Below are 16,536 nucleotides of genomic sequence, written 5' to 3'. Positions count from 1 at the left end.
GTACGCAATATCAAAATGCCCGGTGGTGTAGTATTTTTAGTGTGCATTCCTACTTTGAGTTACGAGCACGAGCTAGTTTTTGGTATCCCCGTGAAACCCCCGAAAAAATCTGAAGAACTTACTCCCTCTGTCGCCGGACCTAAAGTCGATTTACGATTGAAAGAAGTGAAAACTAAAGCACAGCTTCTCACGCTCGACAACGAAGACGACGACCATCTGGAGAACGAGATTGCGCTCGTTGGCGACGATGACACTGATTTGGACGTTTCATCGCGAAAATATTCACGTGCTCGGGCTGCTCTTCGTTCGAAGACACCTATCTTCGTTTCCATGGAAACGGTTAACTTTAGATATTTACTCTAATTACTAATTAATATATTTCTTTATAATATTTTTCTTAAATTCGTTCTGGCAGGTGTTGACAGAATTGCTGAAGAAACTGAAAGTGGAACACGTTGTATGGTGCAAAGACAAGGAGAACATGTACTACGAGGTAAAACAATGAATGTTCTTCTATTTATATTGAATTGCATCTCTATTTTCGTATCTATCGGATCAGGTCATATTCCCAGTTCCTGCTGGCGATGCATGTGAAAACTGTATACATTGTCTCACAGAGATGGGCATAGGAGTTAAAATGAACTCCATCGTCAGGTAAAATGCATCTACGGCGCAAAGAAAAAGAAAAGAAAAACATCAATGTTTTGGTGGTAAAATAAAATAGTGAATTGATATTTTCAGTGTAATACCGACTCAGTGTACCTATAATAGCGTGGGATCTAACGGATCGGCAATGATCAAGGACGAAATAGCTCGCAGGTAATTTCGAATTGACGAGTCCTCTTTATTACTTCATTACCGTCGTAGCTCGTCTGCGTTTCAGGAAAAAAGAAGCTCAGGATCGGAAGGATGCTTGGACTGATTTCGTAGATTCTATACGTTCAAAGTTGACGGTCAAGCAAGTGGTGGATGGTGTTCGAAGTGGCGGCGATCTTTCTTTCGATTACGTTCTACTGGTGTTAACGGCAGAGTAAGTAAAAGTATTTCGTATTATTGTACGATACAATGAATTTTTTCTTTTTTTTTTTTTTTTTATCTAGTAATAAAAAGTACAAAATCTTTAGTTGTTTAGCTGCGTTGGGTCTTGTTGAAAACAGTGCAACCAATGTGGTAGCAGCCATGTTGGTATCACCTTTGATGGTAAGAGAGATTCGTTGTTTGACGAATACACAACGCGCACAAAGTACACATTTAGTTTCTTTCAATCCCTTGACTTTATTTGAATAAAGGGACCCGTTATGTCTTTGACCTTTGGCACGATAATAGCAGATAGAAGTCTTCAATTGATTGGATTGAAGAGTCTCTTGTTAGGTATATTCTTGTCTATACTTTTTGGATTTATATTTGGCCTTATCCTTGGCACGACAGAAATGCCTTGGGGTTCCAACGATTGGCCGACCGACGAAATGAAAGGCAGGTAAGCTGTCATTGATAGAATGAAATGAAGTTACTCGAGTGAGAAAGCAATCTTTAGTCTAAATTACGAAATATCTTCCATAGAGGTAACTACAGATCTCTTTGGATGGGTGTACTGTGGGCACTTCCTTCGGGTACAGGCGTAGCCGTAGCCTTGTTGCAAGGTAGTAATGGTCCTTTGATCGGTGTTGCTATATCCGCTTCGTTGTTACCACCGGTTGTTAATTGCGTAAGTCGATAATCCAACGAAATACGATATAATCGAATTGCATATTAACGTAAGTCGTCACCTATCATAGGGCTTGTTTTGGGCTCTTGGATGCATCTGGTTGATATATCGGCCTATCAAAATGCCACACATAAAAGGAGAATCTTATACCGATTTCAACAGTTCTTACGTATACGTTTATACAGATTATCTGCCCGTGGAGTTCTTTTGCAATGGGATTATCAGTGCATGCTTGACCTTTATTAATGTAATGTGTATTTTCATCACGGCGATAATAGTCCTCAAGGTAATCCATTCGAAGGCCCATCTTCGTATTATTCTTCATATTATCTATCTTTTATGAAGTGTTATTTTAGATTAAGGAAGTAGCCGCGCCGTACACTTCTACACCGGAATTAAGACGATTCTGGGAACATGATATACGTTTGGTTCGTGATAAAAATATTTCCAGAGATAACAGTTCTCTGGATTCAAGGTGAGTGAGCGTGTAATCAAATGATACAGACAGATAACATTATATAAATGAATAATGATGTAACAGCTATTACGACGGGTTGAGTAAAAATAAACAAAAAGTATTAGAACGAACTCTAAACGAAGCCGTACGCGAGGCAATCGACGACGAGACCTTTAGAAAAGTTCAAAGAATGAGTTATGGGCATGGGGCAGAAGAGGTGAATGATGAAAATTTGTTAAAAAATATAATTAAACGTCAGTAGATCGCGGTGCAACGAATCAAAAAGATGAGAAATTTTATTAATTTATAGATCACTCCGAAACTTGGTCTTCCTATGCACGTTGGCGTCAATAACGGAGATGAAAGGTCAAGCGACGAAATAATTGATCGTTCCACGAGCATTGATCGTCCGCCAAACGGTTTACCAGATTCTACAAGTACCAACGAAGATCTCGAGGCTCTTGATAGACTGATCACATATCTTCTGGGTCAACCAATTAGTACTGCTAACAATAATTTGGATACATGGCGCCGATCGCGTCAAGCGAGCGCTAGAGGTTACAGACAACTACATGGAACTGGTGCAGCCGCTGAAGTTGTTAACATTGGTACAACAACCTTCTAAACAATTCAATAAAGTGTATATGTGTGTGCGTTTATGCACACACACACACCCACGCATGCACGCACGCACGCACACACATCATAAAAGATAAAATACCAATGTGATTAGAATTTATTACAAACTTATCTTCGACAAAAGAAATCACGTAACAAGAAGATGATTAAGAAATCACTGTAACTGTACAACTCTCCGAACGGGGGAGAAATTGAAAACTTAAATAATAAGTTGTACGAGAGAAATGATTGTACGCGCTATCACAATAACAGAGGCAAGAAACCAGTAAGATTACAAACGATCGGTTGTAATAACATAAAATTCGTTAATCGTCTATGGAAGATGGCTCGGTACCGAAATATCTATCACCAAAATTACCGATACCTGGTAGTACGTAAAATTTATTATTTATCTCTGGATCCAAAGCGGAAGTAACTATTTTCACTTTTGGAAAAGCATAGGCGATAGAATGGACACCTGATTCCGCCATAAGTAAAGAGACTAGTAAAACATTTTCTTCCGCTACGTCGTGATCGAGAAGAATTCTAATGGCCATCATAGCAGCAGCACCGGTTGCTACCGTAGCATCCATTAATATGACTCTGTAATCCTTGATATCTTTCGGAAGACGCAAATAATACAGCTATGAAAGAAGGAATTGCATCAAAATAATATTTAAGAACAGCTTCGAAATGACGTTTACTAATATAATAAATACCTCAGGTTCACCAGTCTGTTGATTCGTTTGTATTAAAATTTTTCCTATCCTTATGTCTTTACATACATCTCGAACCGCCTGTTCCATCGTTTCTCCAGCTCGTAATATAGACACGCCACAGATCTTGTCTGTCGCACCACGTTTCCCTTGATAAGGTATTCCTTGTGGTGTCTCCACCGTGACTTCCTTCGTTATTAAACGATTTGGACAAATTATTACTCTTTCCCTTTTACCTAATATCTTTATTTATTTAAATTTTCTTTCGTCGCCTTACCTCGAATGGTAACAGAGACAATGCGTACTCTATCACCAACCGTATCAAACGTTTCGAATAAAATATAAATTCATCTCTATAGGTATCCTTGTTTCTTATAAACGTATGTAGACCTTTAATTTGTGGTGTATCAGGTAGTAAATACAAAGACGTTGGCAATGGTTGACCTATGTAAGAATGGGCTAATTGTTCTCTAAGCTTAAATCCTCTCTAAAATCAAGAGAATATAATTGCGCTTAAAGAATTTGATATTCAGATCACGACAATAATGACATATACAAATGCATACCAATTGCAATTGCGTATGCACATGTTGTACAATAAGTTCTATAGCAACTTCATTTTCTCCACCGCGAGGTACAATAATATCGGCATGGACCATAAGCGGTGCTATGTAATAATAAAAGGCAGGTTGTACCATAGTACAATATTGTTTCAAGACACCTTCCAGGTCTCTTCCTCTTTGCGATATATCTCTACGTAATCTTCGTGCAAGTCGTACGTCGGCATCGGTATCAACGAATATCTTCATATCGCACATCTTTGCGATGATTATGGAAATAAAAAAAAGAAAAAAAGAAGAACAAAAAAAAAGAAAAAGAAAAGGAAAAATTCAACATACGGACTCTTACTTTCTGTTTCAAGATTTAAGATATTTTGACATCTCCTAATTAAACACTTCATTAATTACTTACCTTCAATACGTCCACATTATAAAAGGTAAATATTCCCTCAAATATAATGACATTGGCGCCATACATTGTTTTCTTATAAAAAGAAAACAAAGAGCATGTTACACTATAGGAAGTAGCACTGAAGAACGGGTTCGCATACTAGTCCTATTTAATTTAACAACTTACAGTCCTACTCTCTCTACGATGCGTTACAAAATTATAAATAGGAACTTCCACCATTCTTCCCTCTTTTAATCGTTGCAACGTAGTCTTAAGAAGTTCTATATCAAACGCATCCGGATGATCGAAATTATATTCGTTGCGTGCCGCCATTTCATGCTGTTTCTCATTTAATACCTACACATCATGTGGCAATTTAATTTAAATACTTTTCCTTTAATTAAAAATGAAAATATTAATTGTATACTGCATACTTTGTAAAACGAATCCATACTGAGGAGAGTAACCCATTGTACGCTTAACGATTCTATTATTTTCGTAGCTACTGTAGTTTTTCCCGAAGCACTACCTCCGCATATTCCTAAAACACATTTATCGCCTTTTTTGTATGGACTTTAGTTAGGGCCTAAATTCCACTCGGGCAGAAAAATTCCTTACCAATTACGAAGGGTTCTACCTGCTGTCCCGCGGAATTATACCAAGGCGGTCTACCAGCCGTATATATGGTTCCTCTCTTACTTCTAATGATAGATTCCGCGGATGTCTTTTTACTAGATTGCGTCATACTTGTAGTACGTTGCCTTCTCGAGCGTGGTGATTTTTGCAAATCTGTTGTATCAAATATCGTACGATTTACATCGATACAGGTTTGTGTCCTTAATAAGTAGAGAAATTACTAATGATAATCATTTTATAATCGTACGGTAAATAAGGAAAGAGGAAAATAATAGAGGGGGAGGGGAAAGAGGAAGGAAGGCATTAGTACTTGTAGTGGAAAAAGCTGTCTTCTTCGAGAAAGTAAAGATATCTGTTTGAAATAAATGATCATCTGATTGTTGCCATATGCGAGTACTCCATATTTCTTTGAAGCAAACTCTTTCGCAACCTTAAACATTAAAAAATAAACGAGATAACGAGATCACACGGATAAATCGGAGACATACTGTTGAGGGAGAGCGGATAGAAGAAGTATAACTTACAATGGAAGAAAATGAATTCATCGTAAAGACTTTATCTTTGAAAGAAGATATATAAAAAAAAAAAAAAAATACGAAAAAATACGTTCGTACCAGTGGAAGGTGGTCTTGGCGATTGGGACGTGGGTGTTGCTTCGTCGCAAATTTCATCGACGAGACATTCACAATCGTCCGAATAAATTTCTTCATCCTCGCTAGATAAACGAAGGAAAGATCGAAAAAAAAGATAAACAACGTTAGTTGATTCGAAGACATGGAAGAAAGGAATTAAAAAGGAACATTTGAAGAATTTACCTCTCTGAACTCGCCGAGCTGAAGGGGTCGTAATGTTTTACCTTCGCAGCCATGTTCTCTCGTCACGTGTCGTCTTAAACCACGGTGCCCGGTGCAAAAGAGAAAGACGATATTTTTCAACGTATCCGTTGGAAATCCATCGACGATAAAACCCCCATACAGCTCGAGGAAACTGCATACTACGTTGTTGCGAGACAACAAATGACGACTAGCGTTCATAGCGCCGTCTTACGACGACATTCCGAAGCTTCTGCCCTTGTCCCTCGCTTGCGAGAAGAGAGACACGCAAAAAAAAGTCGTACACGTATTTCTTACGTCCTGTGCGACATTCGTATGCGTTCTTCGTCGATTACACCGTACTATATACTATAGGCTATAGAGGAGAACGATGGATGAAATTCAACGCGAAATCGATCGTTTCTATAGTATAGTATAGTATAGTATCGTGGTTATAAAGTTAGCGTGCATTTGCAACAAAGGCGTAATATACTTTCCTATCGCGTTCCTTCGTCGCGAATCCCCATTCTCCTCGAATCTCTACAAGAATATAAACGAGAAAAATTTCAAAAAGTAACATAATTGATCTGCGATTAAATCGAATGACGCAAAATTAGAGACGACGACGACGACGACGACGACGACGACGACAACGACGACAACGACGACAACGACGACAACGTTGATGTTACTGGCAAAAGAAAACGAAGGAAAAACTCGACTCTATTTTTACGCTTTTTCTATGTAATTGTCAAACATGTGGATCGAACGAACGGGGTGACAAAAAAAGAACACAGATCGCTTTGTGCTCGGGAGGAGAGAGAGAGAGAGAGAGAGAGAGAGAGAGAGAGAGAGAGAGAGAGGGGGGAGAAGACCGTTGTTTAAGTTCCAAGATAAAAAAGATGAATAGTATGAGAATTGCTAGTGACATCCCGTGGTAACCAAAAGGATCTTTCTACGAACGATCATTGAGACGCATCATTCGTACTTATACACATAGATAATACATAAATATGATAGGGGAAGTTGTATAATGCGTTAAAAAACATACACGTCGTCGTGGTCGTTGTTGTCGTCGTCGTCGTCATCGTCGACGAAACATGTCGCTTGAAAAGACGATATAGATATAATCGTATTCCGACGATCTTAGGAAAAGCAAATTCGTCATCGTTTCGCGAGCGCAAAGCACGAAGTCACCCCAATGCCTTTCATTGGGCGCCGCATCATCGTGCGTCGTCGCGTCGTCTTTTAATAGTTCTCCCTGTGACCGGTTTTCCCGTCGTACCGAGACACTCGTTTTACCTCGAAGACGCGCCCTCGTTCGACCTTGAAATTCTTCTATATCGGCACGTAAGCGTTCGATGTTCGAAACATCCTCGATCCTCAGGATATCCTCTTCCTTTTGTGCACTATCACGAGCAGTCGTTCTTTTTCCCTCTTCAATTCGAAGTATCCTTAACGAGAAGCAGCTCCGTGAAATGGCGAAAAAGACGTACGACCTGTTGTTCAAGTTACTCCTCATCGGTGATTCCGGAGTCGGCAAGACTTGTATACTCTTCAGATTTTCCGATGACGCTTTCTCTACGACCTTCATATCTACCATAGGTGAGATTTAAAGCGATTAATCACCTTCGATCGGTCGTTTTTTTTTCCATTCGATTGTTTCCCAGAACGATTTTCCTTCGATCATTTAGGTTAGACTTTAATCGTCATATTTTTACAGGTATTGATTTCAAAATCAAGACCGTCGAGTTGAAAGGGAAAAAGATCAAATTACAGATATGGTAAGAAACGTCGTAACTTGTTATACAATCCCTTGATACAATCCCTTTTAAATGGAGATCTCTTTGTAGGGATACCGCTGGCCAAGAAAGATTTCATACTATCACGACGTCCTATTACAGAGGTGCCATGGGTATAATGCTTGTTTATGACATAACAAATGAAAAAACATTTGAGAATATAGTTAAATGGTTAAGAAATATCGATGAGGTAAATATTCTTTTCCAAAGTTTTTTTTTTTTTTTTTTTTTTTTTTTTTTTTTTTTTTTTTTTTCTTTATAACGCAACATCAATTATTTCTCAATCCTGTCATATTTCATAATCAATACTCTTGCAGCATGCAAATGAAGATGTAGAAAAAATGATACTTGGTAACAAAAGTGATATGGAAGATAAACGTGTTGTTAGTACTGAGAAAGGGGAAGCAGTAAGATAAATATTATATACTTTAATCAATACCAATAGCATTCTAACAGTCATGTTGCTAATAAAAAAAAAATTGTTCCTTTTAGATAGCAAGAGAGCATGGTATTAGATTTATGGAAACATCAGCGAAAGCTAACATTAATATTGATCGGGCATTCAGTGAATTAGCAGAAGCAATTTTGGAAAAAATTCAGGGAAAAGAACCGCAGGATGCTCCGGATAGAGTAACTGTCGATAGAAGGGTGGAGAGAAGTTCCAATCGGTGCTGCTAATTTTATATTATTTATTTAATGGCGCATAATAAACTATCTATATCTATCTATCTCTATACATATACATATATATATATATATATATATATATATATATATATATACATGTATATATGTATGTATATATATATATATATACACACACACAAACACACACACAGACATACACATAAATATATATATATATAAACGCGTGCCACTTGAAATAGATTTGTGGATAGATATAGAACATAATTTAAAATATAATAGCATAATTAAACTCTTTGTGACACTGCCTGATCAAAACTGATTCAGTTAATTGGATGTCAATTGTGGTAATAACATTGAGTACAATTTAATGAAAGGTTGTCTACAAATTATCCAACTTTATTTTTCAATGTAAAATTCTTTCATTATAATCCACAGGCTTCGGAGAATGAACTGTAAATGCTATTTTATGCATACATAAATATATTTGTAAGTGTGTCTAATGCACGTATACAGACTGAACCACCGTTGATGAAGAAAGCTAATATAAAATATCTATAAATATTAGCTTTATCGATAAGGCTTCATTTTTTCATACGAAAATATGCATTAGTGGTCGAACAAAGTTATATCATATCGTTTGTTACAAAGCAAAAATTTGTTACCATAAGAAGCATGAGAATGAATGCTAACATTTTAAACATTTTTATCTATTATCTATGTAAACTTTAATGCTTTTTCATATGAATGTTGCACATCATATGGCTTCTTTACAATTAAGTTCCAATTGGATCCTTTTTAAGTTTAAATTAAACCAAAAGCTTTTATCCTATTTGTGTAAGAATAATTTACTATAAATATAAATATTCAAGATTTCGAAATTATTCTATTATTGCTCTATGATCCTTTCAGTACTAATATCATATACTATATTTCGATAAATCGAATTATGCGCGTTTTTACGAAATATTTTACAAATACGAATGAAGTCTTTTTACCATATACAAATACAATGAGAAATAAAATAATTATTTTGTATCTGTAACTTTTATTATTCAAACATGAACAAAGATTAAACATATTGAGAAATATCTATATAAATACATAAAGAGTCTAGAATTTTCTATTAATCGCTAGACTGCATATAATACTTACATATAATATATAATATTTTCCTTATTAAAGTAAGAAGTAATAGTATTAATAGCATCAGCAATTGTATCATTCAATTATAAGGTACAATTCAATTATAAGTCCTATATAAGGTGCATAACAATAATGTTACGAGTACCCGAAGGAACGGGCCGTGAAGGTAACTTATAACTTGGTATCGGGGGGGAGGGGGAGGGGGGAGCAGGGGAGGGAGAAAAGAAAATATAAGTAGAGATAGTTTCTAATTAAAATTTTTAACGGGAAAAATGAATTGTCAGAGATGAAAGTCGTCCCTGAGAAATGACAGTTCTCACTTTGCAAGAGGATAAATAATCGGGGGGCGTGAAAAAAAAAACAAAAAGAAAGAGTAATCGAAACGAATTAATTAATAAAAATGAAAATTATTTGCATGCTTTATACGAAATGATCTCATCTAAATAATCTTTATCTTTAACTTGATTGAAATTATAATAATGATTGAATGCGCAACAACTAAATTAACGAGGATAAAATGATTATCGATGATATTCATATTAAAGATCGAGAAGAATTATATAATACACATAATTTCAAAGTAACAACAAGATAATAAGAAATATTTTTCACTAAAGTGAAAGACTTTAAAACATAAAAAAAATTCAGTCAGATGGTAACCAATCTTTGTGTTCTTTCTGTTGTCCATGAATAGGAAAATATGTAAAAGTTAATTCTCTTTAGACAATAAAGATTTGCTTTACACTTCTCCCTTCCCTCACCTGTGGATGTACTCTCTAAGAAAAGGTATAGAGAGTCAAAGCGAGGTGACGATAAATTAAAGCCTACTAGCCGCATTTAGTAGAAAAGTTTAATACAGCGGAATGCTCAAGTATTTTCTTTACATTAATCCCGAGACGCGCCAATGATAGTAAGAATGTCCAAGAAAATGTTAATAACATCTAGATACAAATTCAATGCCGCAAAAATGTACTCTTCGGGAGAAGTCGAATACTTGTGTTTACCTCCAATTATCATTTGAGTATCATAAATCAAATAGAATGAAAAAATAAGCGCACCTAACGATGCGTAAACAAGCTGCATGATCTTACTAGGCCAGATCATTGCAATAATACCGAATATGAGTAAGACGACAACGGCTATGAATAAAATGGTATGACAGCTGGTAAAATCGTATTTCGTTTGAAACGCAAAAATTGTTAGCGCTAAACAAATAGCTGCCGTTATTCCGACTGCCATCAATACCTGAGAAGAGAAAGGATCGCATATTAATAATACTAAACTAGTTCTATGATAAAGGATAATTTCCTTCTTAAAATGTAACTTACTTCTTCTGATTTGTAAGTAGATGCAGCCATCGCTAATAAGACTCCCTCCGCTAACGTAAATAAGAAAAGAAAGATGAAATTCATCGGAGCCTTACGTCTAACAGTGGTACAACAAGCCATACAAATGATCAAAATTATTGTCGCGGCAAAACAAATCCAAAATATTTCTCGATGTTGCATCGCCCATCTCTGTGTTGGTTTATGATACAGAAATGTAGCTATCAATGATAAAGTAATCAATAGCTGAATCATTAAAATGGAATATACTTTTCTGTAAATAAAGAAAAAAGTAATTATTTCATTCCATGAATAATGACCGACAAGAACGCTGATTAATGTTTTAAATATTAAAATTAATACCTAATAAACCCATTTCGTATTGTTTTGTCACTAAATTCAAATCCCTTTACATCGTCTTGTAAAGGATCTTCTGCATAACTTGAACCATACATTCCTGGCTGTGGAGTTACACCAAATGGTGTTCCAGTGGTAGGTGGAACGTGACCGTAAGGTGGTACCCCTGGTGGTGGTACAAATCCTGGCGCTAAAATAAAAGAAAATATAATGTAACCAATATAAACGTTTAGACAACTTGTCTATTAAACGAATTTTCTTTACGTGGCGGAACGTTTCCTCCAGAATACGGAGGTGGATATCCTTCCTGTGGCGGTGGATAACCAGGATTTTGTGGTGGGAAAGGAAAACCTGTACAACAAATATTGAAAAACATGAATGAAAATATTCCAATAATATCCTCTATATTATAATATAAGCATGCATTATTGTGAAGAATTATTATTACACGATTGTGATAAACATTAATACATTGCCTGCCACATTATACAAAAGATATGAATGACATATTTCTTTCTTGCAGGACCACGTTAGTCATATATCTATGATAAATGTCGTTTACTAATCGCCCAAAATACTATGCTTTACAGAGAAACTGTATTTGACTATATTGATACGGAGAAACTTTTGGCACATATTGCATTAATATCTTTAATCTATATTTCCTACAGGGTCACAAGATGCTGGCATATTTTATATGCACATATATACATATATACATATATACATATATATATATATGCATATATATATATATATATATATACAGATTATGAGTAATAAAAAACAAATGTAACAATTTCTTTAATGACATTAGTTAATCTTAATGAATACGGGTTTATATATATAAATATCATAAAGATGAGATGAAACGACAAATGCCGCTTGAAGCATTATTGTAGTGCATTCTGCAGGTTGTGCTTATATGCTGTATTAATACATCAAATTAATATAAAAAAGAAGTATAATTTTTGTTAACGTAAAAAAAATATTAAGACCTTGTTGCCCTGGATAGTATCCTGCACCTGGTGTGTTCCAAGTGGTCATCTTTTCGTTTGTATTAACTGAAAAAGAATCTATCATTATAACCAGTTGATATTGTGTAATATAATAAGAAAACGGCAGCATAAGAATGTATCAGCAACCTTAAAGACGTAAGGTAATAACACGCTAATAATATATAAACATATATATCGTCTTACATTATAATCGTGTGTGTGTGTGTGTGTGTGTGTGTGTGTGTGTGTGCAAGCTGAATAATACAGAGTTAAAAAAACGATGAATACAGCTAAATTCTTCGAATAATGTACATCTATCTTATCTCTAATAAAATCTTTTGTTATTATTTGATGGAGATAACAATTACTAAGAAATATACGATAGAATACCTAAGGCTTATTATTACTATAGATGCATTATAACCGTTAATTATAACAATTCGATGTTACGAAGAAAATACGTTCGTCGAAATGTTAAAAGAGAAAAAATAATTAATTAATTATTCGCAAATAAACAACGAAGAAGAATTTGTAAATAAGCGAGTACAACGACAATTATCCAAATATTTAGCATTCAAATCGATATTTACAAATCGTAGACAAATCTATGTATAAGAGATATAAGACGTAGTTTTTTAATAATTAAAACGAAGCTTAAGGTAAGACGTCAATCCCAGATATTTTCTGGTTATTTCGGCTTTTCCGTGAAATTGTCGAGATAAGTCGAATCAGATACGGAAACAGTACGAGATAAGTATATTATGTGTACCGCTCGATCGTTGCGACACTTTGAGCAATAATATACTTTTGTAAAATTCGATAAATATATTATAAAATGTTGATCGAACGCATACGTTAGTAAAATGATAGCAAGTACATGCCAATTGGATGTATCAGATTCTAGAAGGTACCTTCTAGAAATAGTTATAATCAATAATAAGGCACGTACGTGCGACGAATGCAATTTGTATTTATTTACCTTATTATTTTGGTTTTGACAACTCTTTCCCGTGAAAGAATAAGATGTAAAAGATCGAAAACTCGTAACTTGTAAGAAGAAAAGTCTTCGACTCGACGAAAAGCCAATTTTAAACTGTTCTCACGCAATTCAATTGTTAATATATATATATGTGTGTGTGTGTGTGTGTATATATATATATATATATATATATATATATATATATATCTTCCAACGTAGCAGAATGAACAACGCACTTCGGCAAGTTTTAATGCTTTTCTAACCAAAAGTAATTGATATCAAGTAGGATGAACTACAGGGGCGTGACGTTGCTTTCTTTTAGGTTAGGCGCCTGCGCGAAATGCATTTACCAACAAGAGAAAGGATACCTATCTTATTATATTTAGGTCATATATCCATAGAATGGAAGATTAACAATTAAAGAGTTTTCGAGCTGAAGGGTCTTCATCTTTAATAAAAAAGAAAATCGATAAGAAGAAGTATTTCCAAATATTTCCAAGTAGCGACAATCTCTTTCTGTAATAGCTCTGTTCTCATTGGCTAACGAGTCGCGTCGAACTATTGGCACAATTATTCGTTTAATATATCGTTTATGTTCGATCGATATCTCGCCGATCAATTAATTATTAAATATTATTATCATTAATTAATTGTCATTTCGTTTTGTTAAAATAAATCAATGATAAAAATGAAGAGAAAAAATCTTGCTTTTCATTGGTTCTTCGGATGAAGAATCTTACACTACGCTAGTAATAACACCATTGTACATTGGCGTAATAGTTCGAATACCACGTGTGTCTGATATTTTGTTTGAATTTAAAATCTTTTTATAAATGAATGAAAAGTAAGATATTTTAATGAAACATGACAACGTTTAAAATACATAATGTTAGATTTTATAATCTTGAACCTAAATCTGCTACTTGCTTGTGTCACGAGCCAAAAACGAAGAAATTAGCACTTGCCAGGTTAGTTTGTTATATAGTTAAATGTCGTATGAAAATGTTTCTTACATATATTATTCTCTTGTTATTCGTAGAAACGATAATTCGATAGAGGTATGGAACGTTGGAAATGCACCGTTTGTCGAGTGTACAATCCTTGGTCATTCTGAAAATTCTGTGGAAAGCATTCTTTGGATCGGTTCAAGACTTTTCTCGACTGGTCTTCATGGTCTAATCGTGGAATATAATTTAATCACATTGGGAATGAAATATAAGGTAGCGGTCACAGGTGGAGCAGCATGGTGTATGGACGTTAATCAGCAAAAAACACTTATTGCCGTTGGTACAGAGGATGGATACATTAATACGTTTTCCATCGCAGAAGATACGTTAATTTATGAACGGATATTTGACAAACAAAAAGGTAGAATTCTATGTATTAAATGGGATAACACAGGAGAAATGATATATACTGGATCGACGGATACCATTAGAGTTTGGAGCGCTGTTTCAGGCCATGCAATTCATAAAATGACTACTTCTAGGACGGAAGCGAAAAAAGAAACTATCGTATGGTGTCTCGCAGTGACAGACGATAATTTAATTATTTCTGGGGACTCTCGTGGTTATTTGTGCTTTTGGGATCCTCATATGGGTACTTTAATCGAGTCCCATGAAAGTCATACCGCTGACATATTGGCAGTCACATTGTCTCATGAAAAAAATGTTGTTTATTGTGCGGGAGTTGATCCTGTCGTACGAAGTTTCTGTAAAGTTACTTTAAAATCTAGTGGAAAACCACAGTGGGTAAAGGGTATCGAAAGGAGATTACATTCTCATGACGTTAGAGCATTGGTAGAGGCAGATGGTAAATTATACTCTGCCGGAGTAGATGGATATTTAGCACAGTCGAGTTATCCTCCAAAAATATTAGTTAAATATCCACCTTTACTTCAGCCACCTTCCGTTATTCTATGTAAAAGGTCTAGATGTGTATTGTTGTGTTATACCAATTATCTTGAATTATGGAGACTCGGATCGTCGGTCAAAGCATCTTCAGAATCTGTAAAAGTGGGCACGTTACATCAATTAGATGAAGAACCTATAAAATTATTAGAACTTAAAACAAAAGGAGTTGAAAGTATTTTATCTTGTGCCATTAGTAAAGATTCAAAAACAATTGTCTATTCAACGGATACCCATGTCAGAGTATTCAATTTTGATGTAGTAGAGGGAGACGCTTTGTTATTAAAAAATGATACCGATATATCTGCTAACAGAATACAGAAAATGTTGTTCAGCCACAATGGTAAACTATTGGCGACAATTAACAACGATGGGAAAGAGAACGTAATAACACTATACAAGTTGAATAAGAAAAGTTTGAGGCACATTGGATCATTCCAAACGACGAATGAATCTATTGTAAATGTTAGCCTTGTATGTTTTTCACCAGATAGTAAATATTTAATATGTGCGGATCGTCGAAGCAGTATTGCAGTATATAAAGTCGATGGAGATCTTACGCAAGAATCTCTTCAACCGTGGCAACTACCTAAGTATAGTTGTCCACCAACGGCTATGGCCGTGCAAAAAGGTACATTAAACCTCGTCATTGTATACTCCGATCATAAGGTAAGAAAAATAAATTATAAAATGTGACACAGGATTATAGTCCTATTATTATATACATGGCTACAAGCTTTATATGACATATAAATTTAACTTTAATATATCGTGTTATATTTTTAGATCGTCGAATATAATATACCCAGAAAACAGTACACCCAATTTTCAAATTACTTGCAAAGTCGTATTCCGAAACAATGGTTGGCACGTCCGTTTCCGATAATAAATATTTGTTTTGATCCATACAATGAGAACATTATAATAATGCATGATGATTCTACGGTATATATAATAAATAAAGCAAATGAATTGCCAGAAAAAGAAGCGAAAATACCAAAATGTGAAAATGGCGATATCACGGAAGATAGCAGCTCTGCATTAAGTTTGCAATCGCAACATGCTTTCAAAGTTGCCAAAAAGTATAAGGTAATTTTTAATATCCATCCCCAATTTATATCTCTTATCATTTATTCTTTTACAAGAAATTATATTATGTGGATTCTATAGCACCTTGTCTATTTGAGCTGGTTGAACAATGAAGAAATGGTCGCGGTCGAAGTTAATCCAATTGCATTGACAGAGAAATTACCACCGACTTTAAAACAGAAGTGGTTCAGCGTATAAACGGGGAAAAAACCAACGATATAGTACAATTGAAAACGTCATTTTTTATAAGGTTTTTCGACATTTTAAAATGCATTTACAAATTAAACGAATCGTGAGAGTCGTACTCGCATTTAAAATCCTATCTCATTATATCTGTAATACTTACCGTTACATCTTCATTTTAATTGATATTAATTGAAATTTATGTGT

The 16,536-nt window shown here is 34.9% G+C and overlaps 5 protein-coding genes across 8 annotated transcripts; 3 read left to right on the top strand and 2 right to left on the bottom strand.

Annotated features, from left to right (window-relative positions):
- Nucleotides 1-15: 15 nt before the first annotated feature.
- LOC118448852 (uncharacterized) lies at nucleotides 16-2,787 on the top strand. Of its 2 annotated transcripts, none has more exons than XM_035882688.2 (12): nucleotides 16-339; nucleotides 416-493; nucleotides 560-654; nucleotides 742-819; nucleotides 884-1,030; nucleotides 1,125-1,200; nucleotides 1,290-1,477; nucleotides 1,561-1,705; nucleotides 1,776-1,991; nucleotides 2,062-2,180; nucleotides 2,247-2,379; nucleotides 2,473-2,787. In XM_035882688.2, exons 1-12 carry the CDS (start codon nucleotides 16-18, stop codon nucleotides 2,785-2,787), a joined length of 1,914 nt encoding a protein of 637 aa, XP_035738581.2. The 2 variants fall into 2 exon arrangements, with proteins under 2 accessions (XP_035738581.2, XP_085516901.1); XM_085660775.1 differs by having other exon boundaries at nucleotides 1,101-1,200.
- Nucleotides 2,788-2,882: 95 nt separating this feature from the next.
- On the bottom strand, nucleotides 2,883-6,729 carry LOC118448859 (uridine-cytidine kinase-like 1). Of its 3 annotated transcripts, XM_085660778.1 has the most exons (11): nucleotides 5,899-6,729; nucleotides 5,698-5,798; nucleotides 5,394-5,513; nucleotides 5,066-5,236; nucleotides 4,882-4,988; nucleotides 4,634-4,804; nucleotides 4,469-4,540; nucleotides 4,063-4,314; nucleotides 3,774-3,983; nucleotides 3,500-3,685; nucleotides 2,883-3,424 (listed from the first exon to the last, which is right to left on the bottom strand). In XM_085660778.1, exons 1-11 carry the CDS (start codon nucleotides 5,949-5,951, stop codon nucleotides 3,107-3,109), a joined length of 1,761 nt encoding a protein of 586 aa, XP_085516904.1. In that variant the 5' UTR covers nucleotides 5,952-6,729; the 3' UTR covers nucleotides 2,883-3,106. The 3 variants fall into 3 exon arrangements, with proteins under 3 accessions (XP_085516904.1, XP_085516903.1, XP_035738606.1); XM_085660777.1 differs by lacking the exon at nucleotides 5,394-5,513 and having other exon boundaries at nucleotides 4,882-5,006; nucleotides 5,899-6,715; XM_035882713.2 differs by lacking the exon at nucleotides 5,394-5,513 and having other exon boundaries at nucleotides 5,899-6,702.
- A 47-nt stretch (nucleotides 6,730-6,776) lies between these two features.
- On the top strand, nucleotides 6,777-9,191 carry Rab10 (RAS oncogene family member Rab10). Its single transcript, XM_035882824.2, has 5 exons — nucleotides 6,777-7,500; nucleotides 7,619-7,679; nucleotides 7,749-7,887; nucleotides 8,015-8,104; nucleotides 8,190-9,191. The coding sequence occupies exons 1-5, from the start codon at nucleotides 7,257-7,259 to the stop codon at nucleotides 8,373-8,375; spliced, it is 720 nt and encodes a 239-aa protein (XP_035738717.1). The 5' UTR covers nucleotides 6,777-7,256; the 3' UTR covers nucleotides 8,376-9,191.
- Nucleotides 9,192-9,370: 179 nt separating this feature from the next.
- On the bottom strand, nucleotides 9,371-13,330 carry Lfg (Glutamate NMDA receptor-associated protein 1 lifeguard). Its single transcript, XM_035882803.2, has 6 exons — nucleotides 13,148-13,330; nucleotides 12,169-12,234; nucleotides 11,435-11,521; nucleotides 11,177-11,360; nucleotides 10,817-11,087; nucleotides 9,371-10,733 (listed from the first exon to the last, which is right to left on the bottom strand). Exons 2-6 carry the CDS (start codon nucleotides 12,215-12,217, stop codon nucleotides 10,374-10,376), a joined length of 951 nt encoding a protein of 316 aa, XP_035738696.1. The 5' UTR covers nucleotides 12,218-12,234; nucleotides 13,148-13,330; the 3' UTR covers nucleotides 9,371-10,373.
- Nucleotides 13,331-13,461: 131 nt separating this feature from the next.
- l(3)72Dn (UTP4 small subunit processome component l(3)72Dn) lies at nucleotides 13,462-16,490 on the top strand. Its single transcript, XM_035882683.2, has 4 exons — nucleotides 13,462-14,115; nucleotides 14,187-15,726; nucleotides 15,844-16,146; nucleotides 16,228-16,490. Exons 1-4 carry the CDS (start codon nucleotides 14,012-14,014, stop codon nucleotides 16,342-16,344), a joined length of 2,064 nt encoding a protein of 687 aa, XP_035738576.2. The 5' UTR covers nucleotides 13,462-14,011; the 3' UTR covers nucleotides 16,345-16,490.
- Nucleotides 16,491-16,536: the final 46 nt, after the last annotated feature.

Source organism: Vespa mandarinia, chromosome 12 (assembly GCF_050613455.1).
Source record: "Vespa mandarinia isolate Hongniang chromosome 12, ASM5061345v1, whole genome shotgun sequence".
NCBI lineage: Eukaryota > Metazoa > Arthropoda > Insecta > Hymenoptera > Vespidae > Vespa > Vespa mandarinia.
Note: the sequence above shows the minus strand (reverse complement) of the source record. Positions and strands in the feature narration are given on the sequence as shown.

Bases quoted from the DNA above. Each gene is read 5' to 3' on its own strand.
- LOC118448852 (XM_085660775.1), top strand. From the start codon at position 16: ATGCCCGGTGGTGTAGTATTTTTAGTGTGCATTCCTACTTTGAGTTAC. The intron at 494-559 runs GTAAAACAATGA...CTATCGGATCAG, and splicing joins AGGAGAACATGTACTACGAG to GTCATATTCCCAGTTCCTGC. The intron at 2,380-2,472 runs GTGAATGATGAA...ATTAATTTATAG, and splicing joins ATGGGCATGGGGCAGAAGAG to ATCACTCCGAAACTTGGTCT.
- LOC118448859 (XM_085660778.1), bottom strand. From the start codon at position 5,951: ATGGCTGCGAAGGTAAAACATTACGACCCCTTCAGCTCGGCGAGTTCA. The intron at 5,799-5,898 runs GTAAATTCTTCA...TCGTTTATCTAG, and splicing joins AGCTCGGCGAGTTCAGAGAG to CGAGGATGAAGAAATTTATT. The intron at 3,686-3,773 runs GTAAGGCGACGA...TTAATAACGAAG, and splicing joins TGTCTCTGTTACCATTCGAG to GAAGTCACGGTGGAGACACC.
- Rab10 (XM_035882824.2), top strand. From the start codon at position 7,257: ATGTTCGAAACATCCTCGATCCTCAGGATATCCTCTTCCTTTTGTGCA. The intron at 7,680-7,748 runs GTAAGAAACGTC...ATCTCTTTGTAG, and splicing joins AAGATCAAATTACAGATATG to GGATACCGCTGGCCAAGAAA. The intron at 8,105-8,189 runs GTAAGATAAATA...TGTTCCTTTTAG, and splicing joins GTACTGAGAAAGGGGAAGCA to ATAGCAAGAGAGCATGGTAT.
- Lfg (XM_035882803.2), bottom strand. From the start codon at position 12,217: ATGACCACTTGGAACACACCAGGTGCAGGATACTATCCAGGGCAACAA. The intron at 11,361-11,434 runs GTAAAGAAAATT...CTTTTATTTTAG, and splicing joins TGGAGGAAACGTTCCGCCAC to CGCCAGGATTTGTACCACCA. The intron at 10,734-10,816 runs GTAAGTTACATT...TTCTCTTCTCAG, and splicing joins CTACTTACAAATCAGAAGAA to GTATTGATGGCAGTCGGAAT.